General features: G+C 38.5%; 1 protein-coding gene across 1 annotated transcript; it reads right to left on the reverse strand.

The window, feature by feature from the left end:
- Nucleotides 1–4310: 4310 nt before the first annotated feature.
- Nucleotides 4311–24822, reverse strand: COCH (cochlin). The gene is made up of 10 exons (XM_009083929.1): nt 24603–24822; nt 19458–19614; nt 13200–13333; nt 11994–12059; nt 11104–11148; nt 10869–11016; nt 8999–9102; nt 7172–7398; nt 5407–5923; nt 4311–4687 (listed from the first exon to the last, which is right to left on the reverse strand). The coding sequence occupies exons 1-10, from the start codon at nt 24820–24822 to the stop codon at nt 4512–4514; spliced, it is 1794 nt and encodes a 597-aa protein (XP_009082177.1). The 3' UTR covers nt 4311–4511.
- Between the last annotated feature and the right edge of the window lie 156 nt (nt 24823–24978).

Below are 24978 nucleotides of genomic sequence, written 5' to 3' on the forward strand. Positions count from 1 at the left end.
TCCTTCAGCTGAAGCCAGAGGCAAAATTCCTGTTGAAGCCAATGAGGGCAAAACGATGTGTGCTTCAGTTGATAGACGTATATAACTGGAAAGTTGCTCATTCTTCAGTTATAAACTGTCCACTGGAGGTTTATCTGTATTTAGATGACAGTTGACCACGAGCGATTCAGACATGTTCTGCGTCCACGACACAAGAACACCATTTATATTTACTGCTCCAGGACCAAACCAAAGTCAGTTAAGATTTTCTTTTTGTCATTGATTTTATTAGGCTGAGTACCTAAGACTTCATTTTCCAGGCAGTTGGTTTAAGATACAAGTCGATCATCTCTGACAGTGTGCTCAGGCCTTCTGTGGCACTTGTATGCAACAGAGAAATTTTCAGTGATTTTTGTGGCTTTGATGCTTTCTGGAGCTGACTTATCCTTCAGCCTAATGAATGGAAGCGAAGTGCTGACATAACTGGTGGAGCTAGGTAGTGATATTGAGAGTTGTCTCATTAGAAATAAGGCTTAAAAGCAAGACCTAAGAAGTTGTCCCCACTTTTCTTCTTCAGAACAGGGAAAATGAAAATATAGTATCTGTATTGTATGGGGCCATAACTGATAGAAGGAAAGGTTATGTGAGAACACTAATATGAAATGCAAATAGAGGTAATTAAGAACATTCTTGGGAGAATCTACTGTTCTGATGAAACCACACTATTTATGTGCCAAAAAAATCCACCTCTGTGCTTCCTTCTCTCTTCCCGTTTCAAAATTGCTTTATAAGTTGGAGAGAATTAGCATTGTTGGCTTTTGATACAAATGTGTTTTGGCTCGTTTCTGCATAGTTGTTTATTGGCATTGATTTTAAAAGGCTAAGACTTTTAAAGTGACTATTTCCTTTTAAGAATGTTGGGATGGTTTTTCTTTTAGATCTTTCTTGTTCCTTGCTGGTTCAATATTATTAATTTCACAAACAGTAATAAAGGTCAACTCTGAGACCTTTTCTTGCACTCTGCTTGAGGATGTGATAGAAAAAGCTTTTGCTATCAGGTTGCAGGTCTGGCTGTATGAAGACTTCTTTGCCATTTACTGACCTTCAGTCCTGCACTGTGTACCTGCTTTTCCTTTATTCTGCCCCTGTCAGACAAGGTGATTCATGGTAAAGAGAGGACCTAAATGCCTAAGATTTGTGTAAGGTGCAAAATTTGAGGCACCTTGAAAGCCAACTCAGAGACACTGTCCTGAATTCCCTTCCAGACCTGAGAAAGACATACTGCCAGTGACAGAGGAAGTCATGTACTCCTTTCAGGTATAAAATAGCCTGTGAGTGGAGAATTTACCCAGGAAATGTAATAAACAGATTTGGTGTCTTCCTTGGTCTTCTGGCAATGAGCACTTTCAGTGCTCAGGAGTAGATTGTAACCAATGCATGGCTGTAGGTCATAGCCATTCTGGGATGTTATCATAATACAAAAAGTAATTTCAATTTATTCAGGACAGCAAATTAATAGAACTTTGTAAATTTACATTGACCTGGGAGCTCCACTGGGGAGGATAAGTTTTGAACTGTTTTAACTACTATTTAATGTAAAATTCAGAACAGCTCTTTGGGAGTTCTAGTAAGTACCTAGATCTCTAAACTCAGAATTTTCTAGTGGTTTTTTGAGTCAAAGAATCTTTTTTTTTTTTTTTTTTTCTTTACCAGTGGATGACAAAGATTATAGCATTGAAAACAATATAAGCATGGTTGCAAATCTGAGGTCCCCTGAGCCTTGTGTGGTGTGCTCTTCAGGGGAATAGGGCATAGAAGATAACTGAATGATTTGGGTTGGGAGGGACCTTTTAAAGATCATCTAATCCAGCTCCTTTACAAGGGTTTTCATCAGTCTCACTAGAGAACAGAATTGATCCTCTGTAGGCCATATTCTTGATGGATAGCCCTAAATCTGCTGTTTTCCCAAATGGAGTTTGAATAAGTGACAATAGCTGCAGCTGTGTTCACATTCTTTCTTGGTCCAGCAGCATAAAACTGGGAAAAATACAGAGAAGCTGTAAGAGAAGCTAGAGACACAGTCAGGAAAGCTAAGGCACAGTTGGAATGGAGGCTAGCCAGGGACATTAAGGATAACAAGAATAGCCTTCTTTTCACATAGGGTATACCTGTAGAAGCCTGAGATAATGTGGGCCCTCTCTGGAAGGAAACAGGAGAAACTGGCTACACTGGATAGAGAAAAGGCTGAGGTTCTTAATGACTTCTTTTCCTCAGTCTTCAACTCCAAGTGCTCCAGTCACACTGACCAGACCAAAAAGAGTAAAGGTGGAGACTGGAAGGATGAAACCTCTAAACCCACTGTAGAAGAGGATCAGGTTCGAGACCATCTCAGGAACCTGAATGTGCATAAGTCCAGGGGTCCTGATGAGATTCATCCTTGGGTCCTGGTGGATGTAGTTGCTAAGCCACTATCTATAATTTTCCAGAAATCTCGGCAGTCAGGTGAAGTCCTCGATGACTGGAAAAAGGGAAACATAACCCCCATTTTGAAAAAAAGGAAAGCAGAGGAACCAGGGAACTATAGACCAGTCAGTCTCACCTCTGGAGATCATGGAGCAGATTCCTCTGGAAGAAGCCATGCTTAGGCACATGAAAAGCAAAGAGGTGACTGGTAATAACCAACATGGCTTTACTAGGTGCAAGTCATGCCTGACACATTTGGTGGCCACCTATGATGGGGCCACAGAATTTGTAGATAGGGGCAGAGCAACTGATACCATCTACCTCACCCCCAGTCAGCTGTGTAAGCCTCCCACAGGCAGCCAATCTCAGCTCCAAATAATACAGTTAGGAAGCATCACATGCAACTTACTCAAGCTATACTACGAGAGGTTCATCATAAAAAGAGTTTTATATTATGGGATATTAAAACAGCAGCAATCCCAGTTTTCTTGCAATGTGTATTTCTATAAAAAGTTCATAAATGAATTAACTTTTGCACAAAGGTGATATTGCATATGAATTTATACAGCAGAAGCTGAATACTCTTATCTATAAACACATAACAAAATTAAGGATAACAATTAATAGAAAAATACAAGGCATCTTTGCCATTCATGTTTAGAGTAATATATAGGCAGTTATAAGTTATTAAAAAATGCACAGCAAAAGCAGATGAATACAGACCCTTCTGTGCTACTCCATAATTACTGGAAACTTTACAATCAGTCACAGGGGAGAGGAAAAAAGGGAAACCCCAGTATGACAGGGACAGTGCTGTTTTGTTTCCTATGATACATTTTACTTGCAAAGCCCCTTTTATTTTCTAAATAATACTTGAAGTATGTTATTCACACCAGGAATCTGGAATAACTTGGTGCATATCTCATAATTTTAACCACACGTGTGTACGTATAAATATATCAACAACATTACTATGTATGTAGTCAAAGCCTTTTTTCAATAAAACTATTCTTTCATCTTGAGAAAATCTCACATATCTACAGAGATGTTTTTACTAGCACTAGAAGGTTATTCTGTGAACTACTGAATCCCACTTAATGTGCCTACTCTCTTCTTTTCTGACCATGTAATCTGATATAAATCAGTTAGGTTCCAACATCTGAGATACCCTTAGATTTGAAATACTTTCAGTTCCCAGTGTGTAGTCTAATTTAATCTCTTGGCACAAGATTCCTGTCTTGGTCTAGCCAATAACAACTTTATCAAATCAAGACAGTACAAGGCAGTAGACAGGAAATATCTGGTGGTCAGTTATATTTGGAATATCACTGTTGACTTCAGGGGTGCAAGAAGCAGTAGTAGCAGCTAATATGTTAGGATCTAGATCCTCAAAGAACTACTGTGCCTTAAATACCTTTTAAAATCTGTGCCAAGAGAGCCAACCAAATAGAAATTTGTGGGTAGAAGTTAAATAACTTTTGATGTAAACTTTGCCAACCAGATGGCAGTATTGTTCACAATAGCAACACCCTAACTAGGCTGTTTTTTAGCTACAATCTCTCATATATTTTCTTAAACTGCTTGGCAATAATGGATGTTGTGCAACTGGAGCACTGAGAGTACTTCGTGTTATTAGCAGAACACTCCTTGAAAAGATACAGAATGGTAAGCTACAGAAGGCTTATAGAAGTAAATAGAACTTTGTATTTAAAATTATGTTATTTTTAACTTGTAAGATATCTAGCAAGTGGCAGCAAAAGTGTCAGAGCTGCTGCATTATTTCCTCTGGATAGCTGCTAGCCTTAAGTGCATGATATGCATAGCTTTAAACTTTGGGATACTATAAATATGTTGAAAATATTAGCTATTGGCCAATTTCTGCACTTCAGTATCAAGTACAACTTCTGACAAGCTCACAAGAATCCTTGACTGATTACAGAAACAAAAAGTAGCCCTTCCTCCTTTGTATTATAGTATATATAAGAATAAAACATCTGTACTTTAGAGGGACCATTCTGGTTTCATGACCTAGTTTCGAAGTAGTAATAGCAAACAACAGAATTTTTGCTTTATTGTCTAGAGTCCAAAAAATCTTTACAGATGCCTCTAATAATATCAGGAACCATCTCCTCCAACCCTGTGAACTCCCTGGTGAAGAAAGTATGAGACTCTCTTGGTTCAGAAGCCATGTCTTTCAGATCATCCTGAGGTGCCCAGGCAACACCAACAGAAAAGACTGTTATTCCTAAAAAAAAAAAATTAAAAAATAGTTAAGACTGTTTTGCCAGTGGATACCAGAAAAACAGCCATTTCTACATTCATGAATTAATCTTGATTGGAAAAGTGTATTTCAATACCTGAAGGCTTGTTAAAGATAATTAGGTTTTGCTACCAAATATCAGGAATTATAAGATTTGTTTCAGGAAAAATCCTGAAGGAAATATGGGGGTATCATATGAGGCAGTTTCTTAGTTGGTTTTGTAGCAACACGTGCAAACATAGCAGTTACAATGTCAGTCTTGAAACACAAATAACACAGCGTAAAATTATTTTGAAAATGTTTGACTCCTTTGTGTATGCTTAGTGCTTTCAAGCATCAGCATCCCAATGAGCTCTTTGGCCAAAATAGCTTTTTTCTTCCTAGATGATGATGGAGAGCAGGAGTCATGCTGTATTAGATGGCATCACTGATTGGAGCTTCACTACTTGGCTCTTTATTCTTAATCTACTGTTTAGGGAAATAAGACTGGGTCTATGTGGTTCACTAAGCTGCCATAAGTGAATCTATTCATACCTGGCTCCTGTGGGCTTTTTTCATCCAAATGAATAACAGTTCCCTGGGGCTTACATTTTTCTGAATTCAAAACAGGTATGATACTTTGCAAACTTCAAAATCTCAACATTTAGAATACAGCAGAAATAGGATGAATCAACTTTTACTGCTTTTAAAAATACATCACTTACCTGCTTTTTGTGCAGCTGCAGCAGGTCCTCTAACATCATCGTAAGACTGACCATCAGTCAAAACAATGAGGAAATTTTTGTTAGGTCCATCTTTCATTGGTCCAAACACATTTCTGGTTGTGAAAGAAATGGCATCACCAGTAGCAGTGCCCCCACTCATGTAGCGAATGCTGCGGATAGCTGAGAGAACCTTCTCTTTAGTCATGTAATCTGTGAAGCCGAACTCGGTACGCTGGTCATATGTGAACTGCACAGCTGCAACCTTGGAGCCAATGTCAGAGATCTCAAAGGCCTTGGCAACATTGCTAACGAAATCAAGCACGAGGCGGAAGTTGCTCTCCCCGACGCTGCTGGAACCATCTATCAGGAACCCAATGTTGACAGAGTTGTAGCATGTCTTGCTACACAACATCTGCTCATGTGAGCACAGTTTTTGGACTAGAGGTTTTACGTATTTGGTAGTACCAAACCAGGTGGGCATTTGGTAAGAGAAGAAGCCATTGTTTCGACAGACAGCCTGTTTGAAAACAAAAAGTCAGCAGGTGAATGCTGACAGAGCAGCTGAATGGATAATCATCAGACACCTTTTTCTTTCAACAGCAGGTTAGAAAAGGAACCTCATGGTGCGAGCTTGGGACAGGCTTTTTGCTTGTTTGTCTTTAAAGAAATGGAGAACACATTGAAATTTCAAATAATTCATAGAATCATAGAATTTTAGGGGTTGGAATGGACCTTACAGATCATCTTGTCCCAACCCCTTGCCATGTGCAGGGACACCTCCCCACTAGACCAGGTTGCTCAAGGCCTAACTCAGTTTTATTCACAAGAACTGCAATAACTGAAAATTGTTTTCTGAATGTGAACTAAGTCATGATACTGAATAGCCAAAGAACTGAAAGTTATGTATTACTGCTTATCCACTGAAAATTAGCATCTGTGTTTTCCTTTTGAATTTGGTAAGACCTTTATTTTTTTCATCTATAGCGTGTCATAAAAAGAGACATAGAGTTGGGTAGAAATACAGCTCCAAGTCATTCAAAGTAAAAAGCTCTTTTCCCCTAACTTCAATAAGATGCATGTAAGGTACAAGATAATTGAGAAAGGGGTTAAATTTAAAATCAGCTCTCCAACGTGTGAAAACTAATCTGGCTAAGATCAAAATAGAAGGGGAGGGCAGGTCTCGGCCACTTAAGGTAATGTCTTTCTGTGCCTTTACAGGGACAGACAGTGGTAGTACAAGGGGGAATGGTTTTAGACTAAAAGATGAGAGATTTACATTAGATGTTAGGAGGAAATTCTTTACTGGTAGCGTGATGAGGCACTGTAACAGGTTGCCCATAGAAGAGGTGGATGCCCCATTCCTACATTGTTCTAAGTGTTCAATGCCAAGCCTGAGCTATCTGATCTAGGGAGTGGCATCCCTGCCCATGAGGTAGGGGACGTTCCTACACTGAGAGTCTTCATGCAATTATAAACTCCAGGAGCTATCACTTGGCCAAGTCTCTGAAGTGGGAGGACAGTGGGACCTTTGTCTGGTCCCTTTAGCAGGAAAAAAACCTCCTGCGTTTCTTTAACTGTCCTACTGCTATTCTTTTAAATCACTTATAAGCAGGGATAATTTAATTGGTTGGTTTGAGAGAATATTTCTATTTATATGTATGAGTTATTATATATACAAATATTAGTCAATTAGAATTTTAGAGTAAAGTAAGTTCTCCAGAATTATATTCATGACCGAAAACCAAATAATGACATTGTTTCTTACTTTGTCAACAAAACCGATGTCTTGTACCATTCCCAGCTCCTCAGTTGTGGGTTTTGCTACAGACACAATGAATACATTAACTCCAAATTCTCTGGCCACTATGCCAGCTTCTTCTAGATCATCTGAGGGCCAGCCATCCAGAAACACTACAATTATCTTGGGAATTCCTTTCCGTGCTCCATTTTCCAAAGAGAAGAATTTCTGAGCTGTGTACTTCAAAGCTTTCCCTAGTTTAGAACACAAGAAGAATATGAAGAAATAATTATACAATGATTATAAACTGGTACATTTTGGTACCAGTTTTCTATCTGAAATTGTGCAGGATTTCTGTTATGATTATAGGTCTAACCCAGTGTAAATATTGAAATGGTGTCCCAGGGAAGTTTGATAATAACGAAGCTTAAGCAACCTCTTAAGTTAAAAACTAATCTCCCTCCAAACCAAACCAACCCCTCAACTCAACAAAAAACCACCTCAAACCCAACTAAAACCCACAGACAATGCTGAGGAAGACTTCACTGGCATTTTTTTTTTGCCCACAGGTCTAGTTTTGTACTAGGATGTAGCTAGGGTAGCGCCTCAAACGGGTTGGAAGGAAGAAAGCTAAGGAGCTACCTAAGTTTAGCTTGTGAAATGCAATGTACTTGGATGCTCAGTTTCCTCAATTTGTCAACGTGCTGGTTTTGGCTGGGGTAGAGTTAATTTCTGGTATGAGACTGTTTTTGGTTTATCTGGAAAACAGCGCTGAAAATACAGGGATGTTTTTGTCACTGCTGAGCAGCTCTTGCACAGTGACAAGGTCTTTTCTGCTTCTTGTACTGCCCTGCCAGCGAGGACACTGGGAATGCATAAGGACCTGGGAAGAGACAGCTGACCCCAACTGACCAAAGGGGTAGAGTTAATTTCTGGTATGAGACTGTTTTTGGTTTATCTGGAAAACAGCGCTGAAAATACAGGGATGTTTTTGTCACTGCTGAGCAGCTCTTGCACAGTGACAAGGTCTTTTCTGCTTCTTGTACTGCCCTGCCAGCGAGGACACTGGGAATGCATAAGGACCTGGGAAGAGACAGCTGACCCCAACTGACCAAAGGAAAGGGATTTTCTAATATCTAATATGAATCTCTGAATGGCATAATGCTCAGCATATAAAGCTGGGGGAAGGAGTGCAACATTCAGAGTGATGCCATGAACCATTATATGTGCTGAAGCCCTGATCTCCTGGGGACAGCTGAACATCCACCTGCCCATGGGACACGGTGAAGAATTCCTTATTTTGCTTTGCTTGTGCATGTGGCTTTTGCTTTCCTTATTAAACTGCATTTATGTCAAGCCATGAGTTTTCTAGCTTCCAGTTCTCTCCCCCATCCCACCAGGGGGTAGTCAGCCAGTGGCTCTGTAGTGCTTGGTTGCTGGCTAGGGTTAAACCTCGACAGGCAAATGTCTCTTCACAACTACTTACTCCACATTTATTCTAACTCTTCAATTAGCCACCCAACAATGAAGAAAGGCTAAGTCTTTTATGAATTTTTCTCAAGATATCACTCTGCTGCAAGTGAAAAGTCATATAAACACAGGAGGCAATATTTACCAGTTCTACTCTAATAAATGGTGTAGTAAGCAGCCCTAACTTCTGAAAATGAAATGTAAGATGTGGCAATGTTCTAGTGGAAAAATGTTGAACCTGACTGAGTGTGGCATTTAAAACGCTTACCAAAGTGAGTTAGAAAAACTTGAATACACACAGAGACATATATATATATATAAATACCTATATAAAAACACATATGTAAAGCAGTAATTTCTATTTGCCTAGAAGTATGAACTCACCTGTATTGGAATTGCCTCCTCTGAACCCTAACTCCTTTATGGCAAATAAAACTTCTTTTGTAGCAGTGAAGTTTTTCAGATAGAATTCAATTTTTGGATGTTCACTGTGGAAAAATAAAGAGACCAATAATGTCATACACTTTTCATGCCACTATGGCATGAAAACATTCCAGCTAAAACACACTTAGAATAATTTTGTTCTTGGTAATATATATTCTTCTCTGTATTTTCATTACTAAGTAACAAGTATGCTCCTTGCTTAGTAATTCTCACAATCCTTAGCAAGAGGAACTATCTACTTGAGTGGGTAAATTAAGAACAGGCTGATTCTTCTGCTTCTTGAACAGCTGTAAGCATTAGGTAGAACATGCCAATGTTAAATGAAATGCATTTGTGTCATCAAAAATTGGCAGGTTCTCTACTATTTGTATGAGAACTAACTTCTTTATAAAAAAAATCTTGCAAAATGCAGTTTGAGTTACTTAGTTTTAGAAGTTTCAAGGTATGCTAGCTACTGACTCCATGTAAGAAAGGAAAGATTTTAATTACACTGTTTACAGATTTCATTTTTGATTCACAGTAGGGAAAAAAAGAAATGAAGTTATTTTTGCCATGTGAAGGGTAGAATGATAAACACCTGCAAGCCAAAGAGCTGCTGCTAAGAATAAATGGCCCAATACTGCATTAGAATAACAAGAATGAAACCCTGTGCCAAGAAGAATAACTGTTAAAATTGTACATTTTAAGCTATAAAGACTATTGCTTGTAAGATTAATTTCTAATGAGAAGAGTTGAAGGTCCAAGGTGTTAAACTTTACTTAGTTTCTCCATGAATTATTTCACACCTTATAGTATTTAAACCCAGGACAGCAAGAGTGGCATTCATTTCCCCTGGCTTTTGATGTCTACAACGAACAGAAACTGGATTTTTCCAGGATGGAATTCACCACATCCTAAAAGAGGCATCCAAAGCAGCTCAGATGGTTTGCTCCACAAATGTGGTCTCTCTTTCTAATGACTGTAACAGCAAGCCCAGACCATTAAATCAGACTCAGACACCTACTCTACAGTTGTCTAAAGGCAGGGGGAGGAACAGACTTTAAAGATGGAAGATGTGACAGAAAACCTGTGCTAATCTAGCAGATGTTTCATCTGATTGGAATAACTGAATTAACTTTGTTAATGAGTGAGTTCTTTGTGCTTACTTTTTTTTCCCATAGCCAAACTGGTTAAACCCTGGAAAACTGCCATTGTTGAGCACTAGCAAACTAAGCTGTGGCTCAAAAACCCTTCTGCCAACATGCTGGATGTTGCAGTGGCTTTTAGATTGCACTCCATGAACATACATACATAGTAGTATGAGTGGTTAGACTTGATGATCTTACGGGTCTTTTCTAACCTAAATGATTTCATGAATAGTCTTAAAATAAAAAAGTGACCAGTTACAATTTGAAAATATTAGCTGTAGTAACTTACAGGTTGGCAAGAGCAGTTTTCCATTTTGTAAATGTATAACACTATTTGTGACAATTCTCTCTCTATAATTTTTTTAAAGAGCCATTTTTCCTTTGCAAGGTGCTTCCTGCTCCTCTACTAAGATGAGCTACAAAGCTGTCAGTAGCGGAGGGGCGGAGAAGTCCAGCTGTTCTCTCTATCCAAATATCACATATCATAGAGACAGAAGATGTTTCAACTTGTCATGTCCTCTCACATGGACATCTCAGTGTAGCACAGAGCAAACAGTACTACAGCCCAAAAGAGTTTCCCTTCTCTTGATATTCATTTGCCACTATTCAGTGATATTGTTCTGCAAATATGTTAACTGATTTCTCAGATCAATCAATTATATTTTGTGTAGATCTGTTCTTACCTGGCCTGTACAACTCCAACATGGGGCCCTTCTGTTCCAATTCCCAACATTACAGCTACTTTTCCAATAAAGTTTTTCTGCAAATTAAACCTGCGCTGGCCAATGTTGTAACTTCCATCAATCAGAAATGCAATATCAGCTTTACAGTCTGTGAACATTCAAAATAGTTAGACTTACTGACACCAAATAAATGTTAGGATTTTGCTTTGCAAAAGTTACATCTGTGAGTTCTTACCTTTGTTTCCAGCCTTTTTATCAAGGGTCTTCTTAGGTCTTTTACCTTCAGTGAAGAAAACAGCATGGATCATTTAAGAACGGGATGAACTGACTAAAGTAAAAACCAGGAAGAGCTCAGACTCCACAAACTGCAGTGCAATCTATCTGCAGTAGTAACTGTCAATCACTTTAGTTACTAAAGTTGCACTACTACTGCTTTGCTCCTTGAAGAACATTATTTTTCAAATGAAAGACTTGAACCTTCCTTTCTCCACCTGCCTGGCTGATTACTGAGCTGTAGGAAGCTGGGTAGAATTCTGTGTCTCACCTTTCCAAGTGTTACCATTCCTCAGTCAGCCACTCCCATGTATAATGCACAGTTTAAACACAGTTTGGAAGCAAACTGTGACTTAAACTGTAAAGCAAATGGTTTATTCACAAACAACATCCACGTTCAGTATTTATATAGCACTAACTTTCATAAAAACTGTTCTAGCCTTTTAATGCAGCATTTTTCTGGGGAGGAATTAACACAACATCTAAGTTTCTGCTACACAAGTCCTGACAGCACTCAGCTATGGAGTAGTTATGCATAATGAATGCATTATCTGTTTTCTCTGTTACATAAAAAGAATTAATATCTCATGAGCTCACAGACCCTTTCCCTCCTTTGTGTTATCTGTATTACTTTTACAAATTCATTCAAGGTTTTCTTAATTTTCATGAACACTAGTGAAATCAGAATCAAATCTCTGTGATTACATATGATTCCTCCTTCTTTGCAAAACCAGATATTGCATGTTTTCTTCTTTAAAAATGAATGAATCACACAAAATGTAATTTTAGGCAGGGATTCACACACTGCAGCACATCATATCACCAGAGGCTTCCCTTGCAGAGATCTCATACCTGTAGAAGGACGTGCTGTTGATACTGATCGTCCAACTGCTTCAAGTGCTGTGCTCTTGGTACCTGCTAAAATATTGGAAGAACACATTTGACTGTATTTTAGTGAATTCAGGTGAAATTACAAGTGCTTCAAGAATACTGTATTTCCCATAACCTTCTTCATAGTCTGTTGTTAGCTACTCTGGAGTAGGATATGAGCCTAGACAAACTTTTGGTGTAATCCAGTATTGCACGTCTTGTTTCACAGGTTTCTGCATTTGAAACAACCACAGGTGATGTGTAATTACAGCATACTTAATCGATGAGAGGTTTTGAGCTGTAGTAGTCATTGTTTTCAGTAGACAAAGTCAGGACTTGATCTGGAGAAGTGGATTTCACCTTTACCCTCACCAAAAGTACCTGCAGTTCCATGTTCTTAGCTATTAACTTGCAATGGGCACTACACAAGGCTGAATTTTAGCTGTGTAAACAATAAGAACACATTAGAGAGATCTGTTTCCCAAACTTTGAAAGAATAAAGCAGAAGACACATATGCTTTCATATTTTTGAAACCACAACATATATGACCAGTAGACTTCTGCATACAATTTTATGAGGGTGGTTTAACCTCACCCAAGTGGCAAGGTGTGATAACTGCTTTGTGATTGGGCACACTATGTCAACTATGTGGAAAAAACTTCTGGGGGAAAACATTGCCACACTTTAGCTTAATGACCAAACCACATATAAGTTGACATTATTGCTATTTTTGGAGGATCAGTGTTCTGTTTGCAGAAAACGCTGAACGAGGTCTTTGTAGGGCCTGACAAGTGCTACCACCTGCAGGAGGGAGAGAAGGGATAAAACTATACAGCTAGAAGTGGTAGGAGGAACAGACTGCAATGGCAGGACAGAAGCAGTGACTTTGATCAGCTTAAACTGTCATGGAACTGCACTGTCAACTGCCTGATGAAAGGTTATTATATTCTAAATAACTGTGATCCATTTTTATGTATTGGCTGCTGCTACAGATGAGCTAGTCTAGCTGGAACAGTTTTTCTTTAGGGAATTGTGGAAACATGAAGATAAAATAATGAATTAGAAGTGAAAACATTTGTTACTACACAACAGATATCAATCACATTTGTTTATGCATACAGGAGCACTGAAGAAGTTTCCTACAGTTCTTCAATATAGAGTTTGCAAAATAAGTGTGATCCACCTACGAGTCACTGAGAAAGATGAAGCCCATCTAGAGAGCACCTGAGACTGGATCCCGTTGGCATTTACAGCAGGGTAGTTTTCCTGTCCTGGGAGAGTCTGTACCCTTACAGCTCCTCCTGCATTGGTGATCACCCCACTGAAACACAAAAAAGAGTTGGTTTAAATCAGACATTTTAATCACAAGCAAACGCAATACCGTTACACATCATTAGAATATTGGACACCAGCCTCCTGAAAAAGATGCCATCTAGGCAGGCAGTTGTGCTCAGGATTAAACAAACCATAAGTTGCCAAAAAGGCTTTAAAAGAAACTGTTCTACAAAACATCACATAGACTTAGGAAAAAAATGGTCAGGAAAGCCTAAAATTCTGGCAGTGTTTAGACTAATGCAGAAGAGTGATGTTTCAGATAATATAAATTCCTAAGTGCCAGAAAGAGGCATCAGAACTGTTCAGACCCCTTTTTATGTGCTACTGAAAGAACAGTTATTACTTTTAGAGGCAAAAATTCAAGATTGAGCTTCTCTAAGATGGAGTAAAAAGCTGATGCTTTGTAGCACTTGGGCAGGTACAGTGCTGTTGGAGACAAGCAATCATTTCAAGATTATTTAAACACAGCATTTTGTGCTTTGTGTGTATTTTTCAATTCTGTTTGGCTTCCTGCTTGAAAAGAGGTCCTGGGCTAATCTGATTTAAAACATTGTGAAAGTAGAATAATCAGGACCACAGTTTAGGAAACTTTGCATATGTTTCTGATAATATGAGCTTTGGGTATCTGTGGCACAGGCAACTTCCACAGAAAGCTCTATGTGGACTGCAGTTAAAAGACATTTCTCTTTGCATGTCTAAAATGAAATATATATTTAATTCTTGTAAATTGGAGGGTTATGATAACAGTTTCGAAATATACAGATATTTTCTCTTCTAGGAATACTGTTTAGAGTATGTAGATAAAGGAGCTTTACTAAAGTTACCCTGAATGAGTTTAAAATTAGATTATAAAGTAGGCAAATATAAACAGTACTTTACAGTTATTTAAAACACTAGTTTATGGTGTCTTAAAACAGTGAGAGAAAAATCAGACCAGAACCTCTAACTGGTTAGCTTTAAACAACAAGTAAATTCAGTAAGTCAAAATTATCTTCTAGAAAAATAACACATAAATGTGTTAGGAATATTTCAGCCAATTAGAACACCATTTTCTTCTCCAGTACCTAGTTCTCTTTGGCATTCAAGTCTTCACTAATGCCTCAGTCTTAATGGATAAGGAAATGTGTCAGAAATAGAATATATGTGTTTAATCGGAACAGTTTCTAGTTTAAGTTTGTGCTTGGAATTTTAGTGAAGCTACTTCGGGCTTACATCAGCAAACTTGATCTATGCCCAAGGGAGCTTCTAAGAAGAGCTTAGAATCTCTTCCCCCTTCCTTTGTTGTGGACTTTCAACTTTTAGCACTGGCTGAACTGAACTCAAGAAAATACTCAGACTGAAAGCTCAGCCTAAGAATTATTCCTGAAAACAATTCTTTCAGCTTATTTTAGGCAGAATGTAACAATTTTGTCCATATTGTTCCATTTTGTCTACTGGTCTTTAGATATTAATTGAAACAATTAGTTTAGTAAGTAATTCTGGGAAAAAATAGTAAGAGTCATAATTATGCTGGAGTGTATTCAGTGGAAGGCAACAAGGCTCATGGTCTAGAAAACATGTCTTAGAAGGAATGGATGAGGGAACTAGGTTTGCTTAGCCTGGAGAAGAGGCAGCTCAGGTGGGACCTCTTTAGTCTCTGCAACTACTTGAGAGAGGGTTGTAGTGAGGTGGGGAATGGTCTCTTCTGTCATGCCCGCAGTGAGAGGACTAGAGGAAATGACCTTAAGCTGAGACAGGGGATATTCAGATTAGATATTAGAAAAAAAAAGTTTTCACTGTTAGGGTGACCAGGCACTGGAATAGGTTGCCCACAGTTGGTGGAGTCATGATCCCTGGAGATGTTTAAGAGGCATCTGGATCTGGCGCTGGGTGATATGGTTTAGTGGCTTAGGGGTTACAGTGGTAGTGCTAGGTGGACGGTTGGACTTGGTGATCTTAAAGGTCCCCTCCAAACCTGATGATTTTACGACCTGCCATACTGCCCAAGAGCATAATTTTAACCTGAAAGTTTGTTTCATTGCTAACAGTCTGCTGGCTGTGGCAGCAGCTGGCATTTCCTACTGGGTCCTTAGATGAAAACATTCATCTTCAGGGACTTTACACAAGACACCTGAATTACCCAAATAACCATCTTTCCTTCCTACTGTCTTCATCTTCAAACTCCTTCTATATAACATGTCTTTCTCCATGACCACAAGATGGACCTTCCTCTTCTCCAAGGTGCAGTCTCCTACTGCTGCCTGATTGCTATCAATCACTGATACAGAGCTGCTCAGGGTTTCATGCCAGGATCCTCTGGTGCCTTAGGCTGTGCTCTTTCTGTCTTCTCTGCACCCCTATTGCTTTTGGAAGGAATGAAGGCTCAGCAGCAGACGCAGGCACCATACCAAAATTTCCCAGGGGATCTACAGCTGCTCAGAAATCCCTCTGGCCAGACAACTTTTTGTCAATATTCTTCTAGCAAACACTAGGGCAGCTCAGATGCCATTCATGTTTATGGGCACTTTGTGGCCAGCTTGGTAATACCATGATATGCTTTTGTTAGACTTGAGTTCTGGGACCCCAATGCTTAATTAGGAAGGCTATGAAAAAATGTACATGCCTATTTAACATCTAAATAGTACCACATTGAGCTAGGTCTCCATTTAGTGGAATTGGCACTAAAACAGAACTGCACAAGCTGAGAACTTGGTCCTTCACTTGACCTTCTGATTATTAATCCAATTAATCACTCAGTGGTAGATGTAACTCAGTTCTTCATGCCTACATAGCATCAGCCTGGTAGGAGATTCTCCATTCTTCTCTCAATAAATAAAACTTTTATTCTTCTGCCCAGAAAAAGAACTATATTAAATAAATATTCTGTTTCCTGAGAGTAATTACACAAAAAAGCGAAAAAGCCAAATACAACAAACTAAAAGAGACAGAAACCTAATTCATCTGTAGCACACAGAATTATTTGTAGCTGAATTCTGCTAAATTCTTTTTAAGCACTATATAGTATTTTCTTGCATTAATAACTGCCTCACAGTAATGTAACTACTCACAGGAATAAGTATTGTGTGATTCACATAAAATTAAGTAATCCAGCCTCGATATGGACCCAACAAACAAACTTAAGTGTATGCAGAGGGGGGAACACACCCATTTCAGAAGGGGGAACACACAGTCCTTTTCAGTTAAAAAAAAAAAAAAAAAAGGTGCCGCTTTCAAGACTGAGGCTTCTTGAAGCAGTGGGCAGTACAGCCATTGTAGGTGGCACAGGGCAAGTACTCAGCAGTGCTTAAGGTATAGAGATACGTTGCACTCACTGCACAACAAACTGTAGAGCATAGTTTAAAACTAGATGTGGGTTTTTTTGATTATTTGGAATAAATTTACAAAATTCTTATGTCACAAAATCAGCAAACCACCATGATGATCACCTATCAGTGATACCTTCTTGAAGTTACTTTCACACCAATATAGAGTTTAGACATTGCAACACACAGCAAGGAGCAAGTATTTTCTAGGTTTTTGTTGGAATTTGCAGCCTGAACTGAAATTAGATGAGAATTAAAAAGGTATTGCCTCTCCTCCGTTCATCAATCCTCTTTTTTTGCCAGAACAAGTATTTATGGCTGCTATTTTTTTTTTTCAGTAAAACCAACAAAATGGTCTCATGTACCAAATTCTGTTCTGGGTATGAAAGGCCAACAGGACTAATAGCCCCCAACTTAAATGCACTCTTAAAAAAATGCAGTTCTCTCAAATTCTCCTGATTTTCCAGCTCTTAAAAAAACGTAGTTCTCTCAAATTCTCCTGATTTTCCACCTATATTATGTTTTTTCAAAATGCTTTACTACAGTCTGTCATATTCAGAAGACTTGAACAATGTTAATTTACATCAATTTGGGAAGACACAGATTAGAAAAGTGAGTGTATTTTAATCCTTTTGTTGCTAATAGAGCCCTCATTGTTCTCACAGTGCCTGTGGAGACAGGTTGTTAAATGCAGGCTTTACAAATGGTTAAGAATTTCACAACTAGTACAATTTATATTGACTTCTACTATTGATTTTTCTATAGTCTTATGCTTCTGGGCTGGAGAACAATATGACAGTTTATAAGGTACAGACTTCAGTGAGGCGCTAAGTGATATAAAGAATCATAGAATTTTAGGGGTTGGAATGGACCTTACAGATCATCTAGTCACAACCCTGCATGCTACGGGCAGGGACACCTCCCCACTAGACCAGGTTGCTCAAGGCCTCATCCAGCCTGGCCTTGAACACTGCCAGGGTTGGGGCATCCACTATCTCCCTGGGTAAATGGTTCCAGTGTCTCACCACCCTTAAAGTAAAAAACTTCTTTGTAATATCCAACCTGGACTGCCCCTCCTTCAATTTAAACCCATTACCCTTTGTCCTATCACTACAGTTCCTAACAAAGAGTCCCTCTCTGGCTCCCTTTTAGGCCCCTTCAGAAACTGAAAAGTTGCTATGAGGTCTCCACACAGTCTTTGCTTCTCCAGATATATGGTTTATTATCTAGGGGAAGACTATGTAAACCATAAAAAAAACCCCACAATCCCTGCATCTCCCATTCCTTGTACCTCTTCCTTTTGTAAAAGTATTCTGCAGCTGTGATGGAACATAGCCCCACTAGGTTTTGTGGTGGGTCTTCCCTAACGGAGGGTCACAGACACCGCGGGCGTGGGAGATGCAGGACTGCTGCTTAGTTGAACTGGTTAGGAACTTCTGTGTCTTTTCAAAATGCTCAAGTCTTTAATCTCCTTAGAAAAGGTTTTGATAGCAAGAGCTTTTTTCTCTTTAAGAAAAGACATCTTTGGCAACCAGTAAAGAAAAGGAATGTTAAAATAAACGGCTACATCACCAAATACAACATTGCCTTAGAAAAAATGACAATGGAAAGTAATCTGTTTTCCCCAGTTAAAAAAGACCAAACCAACAACAAAAAAATCCCCAAACAAAAAAGCACAACCAGCATTTGACACAGACATTGTTTCACAAACCTTTCGTATACACCTAGGCTAGGGAAAGTGAGGAACCGCAGTTTAACCTTTCTTTAAAACACTCATGAAGACACTTTAAGCACACTGGAGGCTCTCATTCTTTTTAAAGAATCACCAAAAGGAAGCCCATTCTAGCAATGAAATACATATGGAAACATATTTGAGACATATTAAGCTCTAAAAAAATACACACAGACCCTTACAATACTTCCCAAGTTCTTAGCTCCTCCTTAGCTCTTAAGTCTCCTTTACAACATTTGAAAAATTCCAGATAAGAGTTTCTAATCAAAACTCCTCCATCAATGTTTTTTTTTTTAAGAAAGGTTCACTTTAGTTTGCTTTGCAGTTTAAATACTATAAAAGTAGCCTGAATTTTGGAAGTCTTCTTGAAAGTTATAGAACTTTCACTGACACTTTAAATAAGATTCTGGATAGCACTGACAGTCCCCTAAATATTATTTAAAATGCCTTGCATGTTTTTTATGGCATTCAAAGGGTCAAGCAACGAATATTAACTCAAAAACCCCCAGTTATTTTCCCCCTTTTAACTTCTAATTTATTTCTCTGTAAGATTTGAAGTTTATAGTTGTGGGGGTTTTAAAATAAATATTCTGATAACTTCAGCATCACATCAATGAACCACAAAAAGTTTCTTTCTGTTGCTTGAAGATTAAAATAGAAATGAAAAGAAATGGAGGAATAGTTTCAGTTTGTTTGACTTAAGCTTTTAAGAAAGTCAGAAAGTGAATTTGCTTTTATTCTCCAATTAGTTACAGTTTACACTGTATCCTTCCATATCTACTAGTGACACAGAAGTGACTTTGCAGTGAAATTCTTTCTGCTGCTGTGCCATTTCAGAGAAAGTTAACGAAGTGGTTTTCAGGAACACTCAAACACAACTCAGATAACTTGCAAGCTGCCAAGCCATTCTTTTTCCCCTTGTTCTCTCTTCTCCTAATGACATTCCTATTGCATTAATAGGACTTGCATAATCCAGAGAGATCTTTATCATAATGGCATCAAAGGGTTAAGATCTAAAAGCATGGCAAGACTATATAAACTCACTTAACACATTGATTAGCAACCACCTGACTTACCTGTGTATGGCAGCACCACAGATACTGGAAAGAGAGGCGTAAACTCCATCCCCAAAGACATAAAAATGCCATAAAGGACAGTTTGCTGGGCAAAGGACCTCTTCTGTCCCCTTTCTAAGGTCAAGTCCTCTTGTAAAGCACGTGATAGCAGTGGAAGCTAAAGAGAAAAGAAGAACTTTTGACCTTAAAATCTGAAGGGTTTGTTGTTGGGATTTCTTTTTTTAATCTCTCTACAGTCTCCAAGCTCAAAGCAATGTGCTAATTTGAAATTAGGTACAGTGCCTGTAAAAATGTCTTTGGAGCTTACAAATGTACAGTTATGACAAGGAAGAACAGACTTTAAAATTATTTATGGGAAAGAAATGGCAGAAAAAGGTTAAAAGGCTAAAAAAAACCCTTTAAAACCAGGAGCAAACAACATTAAAATATATCCAAGGAACATTACATGAGGAAAAGCAATTCACATCTCTAAAAATAAGGGCAAGGGGAAGAACCTCGAGGGCTGATGGACCACAGACAAGGGTGGCACTGTCCAAGGGAGAAATTAAATGACTCTGACATCCCCACAGTAATCAACAGCCATAAGACATCTATGAATCACTTGGGAAATTCTGAATCTTCTCTCCAGTGGCATTCATGAAGCAGGTTGACAGCAGCATTTCCCTTAGCCTCTGCAATAAATCCTACTGAGGCCAGTATAAAATAAAAAAAAAATTTAAAAAAATTTAAAAAAAGAAACAAAGGAATACCCATCTCCTTGCCCCAGTAATACAGTTACATCTAGAACATTGGTATCAATTCATTACAGTGAAGTTTATCATTGTGCAAAGGACTGTCAGATTCACACAGGTAGACAGAAGTTATTTATTCAGCTAAGGCACATACATTTTTCACACAAAAGTTAAAAGTTGCTCCTCAGGTTATCATCATTAAGCTTTCACCGTGCTTGCCTGTGTGCAATGTAGGTATGCAGATGCAGATTTACATCAGCATACAATCTTGTTTCGCAAATTGATGCTTTTTCTTTTGAATACACAGAGGTCTTTATCTTGGATAGTTACTACCATCCTACTACTACACAAGATAGCACATTCAGCTGGTCTGGGAGCATAGCAAATTAGGGTTTTGACTTAGATCAGTATCAGTTCAGCATTGCAAGTCCAACCCATTGCTGACTATTTATTCTGAACTTTCTAAGGGCACATCAGCCCTTGCTGAGTACTAGATGGTGCAAAAACCTTTTCTATATGCATTTGGAATATCACTTTTTCACATGATTAACATGAGAGCTGACAAAGGTTGGCCAATGTATCAGTGCATACACCACAGCACTATATCCCAAGGAGAGTGTGTGTCAGATCTGTCCCCCACCTGCTTCCCTGCCCACTATTTTCACTTTTACCCTAGGGTCTTTTACTGACCCCAACATATGCTGTTTGTAGTTAGAAGTATTTGGAACATATGCTGTTCTTAATCAGGAGATGGAAAAGATCATACCGCCTGCTAATCTCACTGACTTTAGAACTGAGAAACAAAACAGCTGCAGCCAGAGATGCACAGGGAAGTGTCTGTTCATTCTGGCTGCATAAGTCGACATACATGTCCATCAACCATGCAGGTAGCTTTACTCTTAATTATATATAATCCTCACTGATGCTATACTGAAACTATGCTAAACTACCTAATCGCATCTTCATGAAAAAACTTTGCTTCTATTTATTAAAACAAAGATGGGACTTATATATGCTAAATATGCCTATATAGTCCAGAGTAAGAAAAAAAAGAAAGCAGTAAGCACTTCTTTACTGTTCCCAAGACAATAAAAGTTGCCTACCTCGAAAGACACTGTAAAGTGATTTAATCTGATTCTCAAGCATTCTAAGAAAAAAAAGAAGTTTCTTTTAGGATTTACAGCCTTACCTACCCACATCTTCTCCATGCTTAGTCTTATATATTTGCCTTATAAACAAAAGATGAAAAAAACAAGCAGAATCATCAATGCTTATACCTAGAAGCTCCATATTTACATTGTTAAAAGTGCAATATTATTGGTGTTATGCCAAAAGATGACAATTGGCTTTGCTGTTTGGGTCCCCTAATCCTTGCATGAAAGTTCTACAAGACTGTTTGCTAATTACTGGGCACTGATGAAGTAATGTCCACCAAATGGCAACTAGCAAGACATCAGAATAAAACATCAGCTGGAAGGCTGGATATCCTTGGAGGAATCACTTCAATGAGCATCACTGGCAATCTCTGCTCTCACAGTGCTGCTTATGCCATGCACCCTGCAACATTTTTCCAGCCTCTAAAAGTGCGAGATGCCACAGGAAGCTTTAATTCCTGCCATTTCTAACGTACTGCACTTAACTGAATTCCTTGGTGGGCTGTGCATGCAAAGACAGTAATTAGACATGTCTACTTAACAAACCCTTTATCACTTGGAGATCTGTATTGCTGTCATCACCAAGTACTCATTAATTACTGTCATGTGGCAGACTAACATTTTGCATAGCACAGAAGATGAGGGGAAAAAAATACTCTTGTTTCTTCTCTGGCAATGAAAACACAGAAATCCATTGTAGCCCAGCCATGGCATTCTTATGTACTGGCAGCCTAAAGAGTGATCCTTGTCTACACGAAAGAGGGGACTTCCAAGGGAAGGTTGCACATTGCTGCTGTATCAGCTGAAGAGCTGACATACTGTAGCTGGGTGCTTTAGCAGTTTGTACCTCGGTTGGATCAACACAGAGGTAAAAATATACACTTTGAAGTACATGATGCTGCTAATTAAAAAGCAACAATTTAATTTTTGTTTCCTAGAGATACAGTTTTCTGTAAACCATAATTCTATAACTGAGACTAACATTATAAATGTTAAGTGCTGTATCAACATGAAAGCCAATTTTTTTTGGCTACCAAAATTAAGACTTATGATATCAGCTCTGCAGCGGATTTTGTTCTTCCCTGTTCATTAATGCATCATCAGCCATTTGACCCATAAAAAATACAAGCATTCTGCTGTGAACATGAAAATGTATTAATAGCATAGTTCTCTGCCAGCTTACGTACCAATAATTCTCACAAATTTCATATGTGATACTACTATTATAATTGAAGAAGGTGGTTGTTTATGTTAGTCTATTCAAAATACTTCAACATGGCAGAAACTGCCAAAGAGAATACAAGAGCAGTAGCAGTGGAGGCATTTCTCTGGATACTTATGTGATGCAATATTCTAAACCTATGTATTTTTGGAAAAAGGAAATAGAAGCTTGCCATCTACAGGTAAGGACAGAGTCCTAGGCTCCTAGCCATTCTGGACTCTGTTGAAGACTAGAGACCTATGGTCTGCAATATAAAATTTGGTCTTCAGAACCATAATAAAATTACCATCATCTCAACCTGTCAAGACATACACTGTTCAAGCCTCACAGAAATACACTACATCAGGATACTCTATAAAAACCAAGTACAAAGAAAAGAAACTGTAATTCTTCTTGATTTAAGCCACACTTAAAGGTAGGGATGAATGTCTTCCATCACTGTTGACCTAAAAAAGGGAAAAAAAAAAAGCAAAGACTCATTTCTCTCCTAAAACAACCATGTTTTCAAATCATTCCATCAGTTTTCATCTTTTTTTTAGTGCCTCTTCACATGTACTCTGATTTTGCCATGAATAACTGTTTCTTATGTCATCTATAAAAATTCTCAATTTTTTCTAGAAAAATAAAATCCATAGCCAAAATGTGAGCTTTTCTAATCTTGACATTTTCATGCATTCCTTTGAGAAAACGGAATTTGTTTTCGCAAAGAAAATAAATCCCAATGAACATTATTAGAAAAAAACCCCACAAACAAAGAAAAAGACCAGAAGGGATTCCTACAAGTAAGAGAGCTTTATGAGTTCCCTATTATGCCGCTTATTCCTTTTGGTATTTAGTATTGTTTCTTTTCAAAACAGTAATATTTTAGGTTCTTTTTTTAACTCGAGGCTTCAAACAAGCCTTGCTTTTCCATCTTACACAAGGAACACTCTCACAAACCTTATCCATACTTGAAAATAAGACATACTAGTAGACCCACACTTGTTCATATTTTGGAAAACATGTTCACCAGTTGCATACCAATTCATGTGACCTTGAGTACATGGTCTGATCTTGACTAGGGCAACAGGTTTTAAAGAAATATGGTCAGGACTATATGATTCATTTCAATCTGAGACTTGCCCTTTTCTGATCAACTTAAGGTTGCTTACCATCATGTGCCGATGTTCACCCACCCGTATCATGGATGGTAACCAGACACTGCTGAACTGTATTTGTATACATTCCCATGGGAGTGTAAAGAAAGTTGCAAGGTCCTCTAAGATCTTTCCAAGCATTATGAGCCTAAATACAGCAGACTTGTTTGAGGAAATTAATGTTCTTTCATTGCTTTGAACAACAGAACTTAAGCACTTCTATAAAAGTTCTTGAAAGCTTCTAGTTCAATAACCAAATGCTGCTGAATTTAGGCTCAGAATAATGGTTCCCATGGGAGTGTAAAGAAAGTTGCAAGGTCCTCTAAGATCTTTCCAAGCATTATGAGCCTAAATACAGCAGACTTGTTTGAGGAAATTAATGTTCTTTCATTGCTTTGAACAACAGAACTTAAGCACTTCTATAAAAGTTCTTGAAAGCTTCTAGTTCAATAACCAAATGCTGCTGAATTTAGGCTCAGAATAATGGTAAGAGACAATATGTCACAGAAACTATTCACATTTTATAGTACAGTCACATCCTGGTTCCATTTTGACAATATTCCCCTAATGCTATTTTAGCTGGTTCCAGATACCTTCAGGTTACAGTGGCTTCTCCAGCCCTGGAGGAAGCATTACAGAAAACTTTTCACTTGTTTCCTGCCAGACTGTCAGCAACTCATTTATAATGTACCTGTAAAATAAAACAAAGGGAAAGGAATTGGGGTTGGAGTAGGTTTTCTATTGCTGTGCATTTTTTTCCTTTTTTTGCCACAGAACTCCTGCCACATATGGTTTTTATCAGTTCAGTACAAAGTTTTAGAACACAAAATGAGCAGCAAATCCTGCTTCCTACTGACTGTGAAATAGTGAACAACTATTCAGATAATCTGGAGGTCACTCACCCTCTGCAGGCCAGGCCTCTGTGTGGAAGCACACTCTTCTGGAGGCTCCTGCCCTCCCCTGGTGAAAGGCTCCACTGGAAGGGGCAGACAAATTGCTTGTGTCCTGCTGGCACATTATTTCTTCAACTGCTTCCTCTGGCTCCTGGTTCCCATGGACTGATTCTGGCTCCAGGAGAGCCTGTTCTTCAGCAGCGAGGACCCAGTCCAACAGAGCACGCATGGTACAACAGGCAGCCCCTGCTGTACCCTGCTAGGCATCCTAAGTATGTTTGCTTCCCAGGTCAGAATAACGGCAGGGCAGGTTTAAAATGTTTTTAATCGATTCCACGGTCTAAAATATGCCATAGATCCTCAAATCGGCAAGCACCGTACGACC

Source organism: Acanthisitta chloris, unplaced genomic scaffold (genome assembly GCF_000695815.1).
Source record: "Acanthisitta chloris isolate BGI_N310 unplaced genomic scaffold, ASM69581v1 scaffold9241, whole genome shotgun sequence".
NCBI classification, from domain to species: Eukaryota; Metazoa; Chordata; class Aves; order Passeriformes; family Acanthisittidae; genus Acanthisitta; species Acanthisitta chloris.

What these genes read in the sequence shown, in the direction of transcription:
- COCH (XM_009083929.1), bottom strand. Translation starts at nt 24,822, where the DNA reads ATGCGTGCTCTGTTGGACTGGGTCCTCGCTGCTGAAGAACAGGCTCTC. An exon ending in AGAGGCCTGGCCTGCAGAGG is followed by an intron (nt 19,615 to 24,602) that starts GTGAGTGACCTC and finishes TTTTCTCTTTAG; the next exon opens with CTTCCACTGCTATCACGTGC. An exon ending in AACAGCACGTCCTTCTACAG is followed by an intron (nt 11,149 to 11,993) that starts GTATGAGATCTC and finishes TCTTCACTGAAG; the next exon opens with GTAAAAGACCTAAGAAGACC.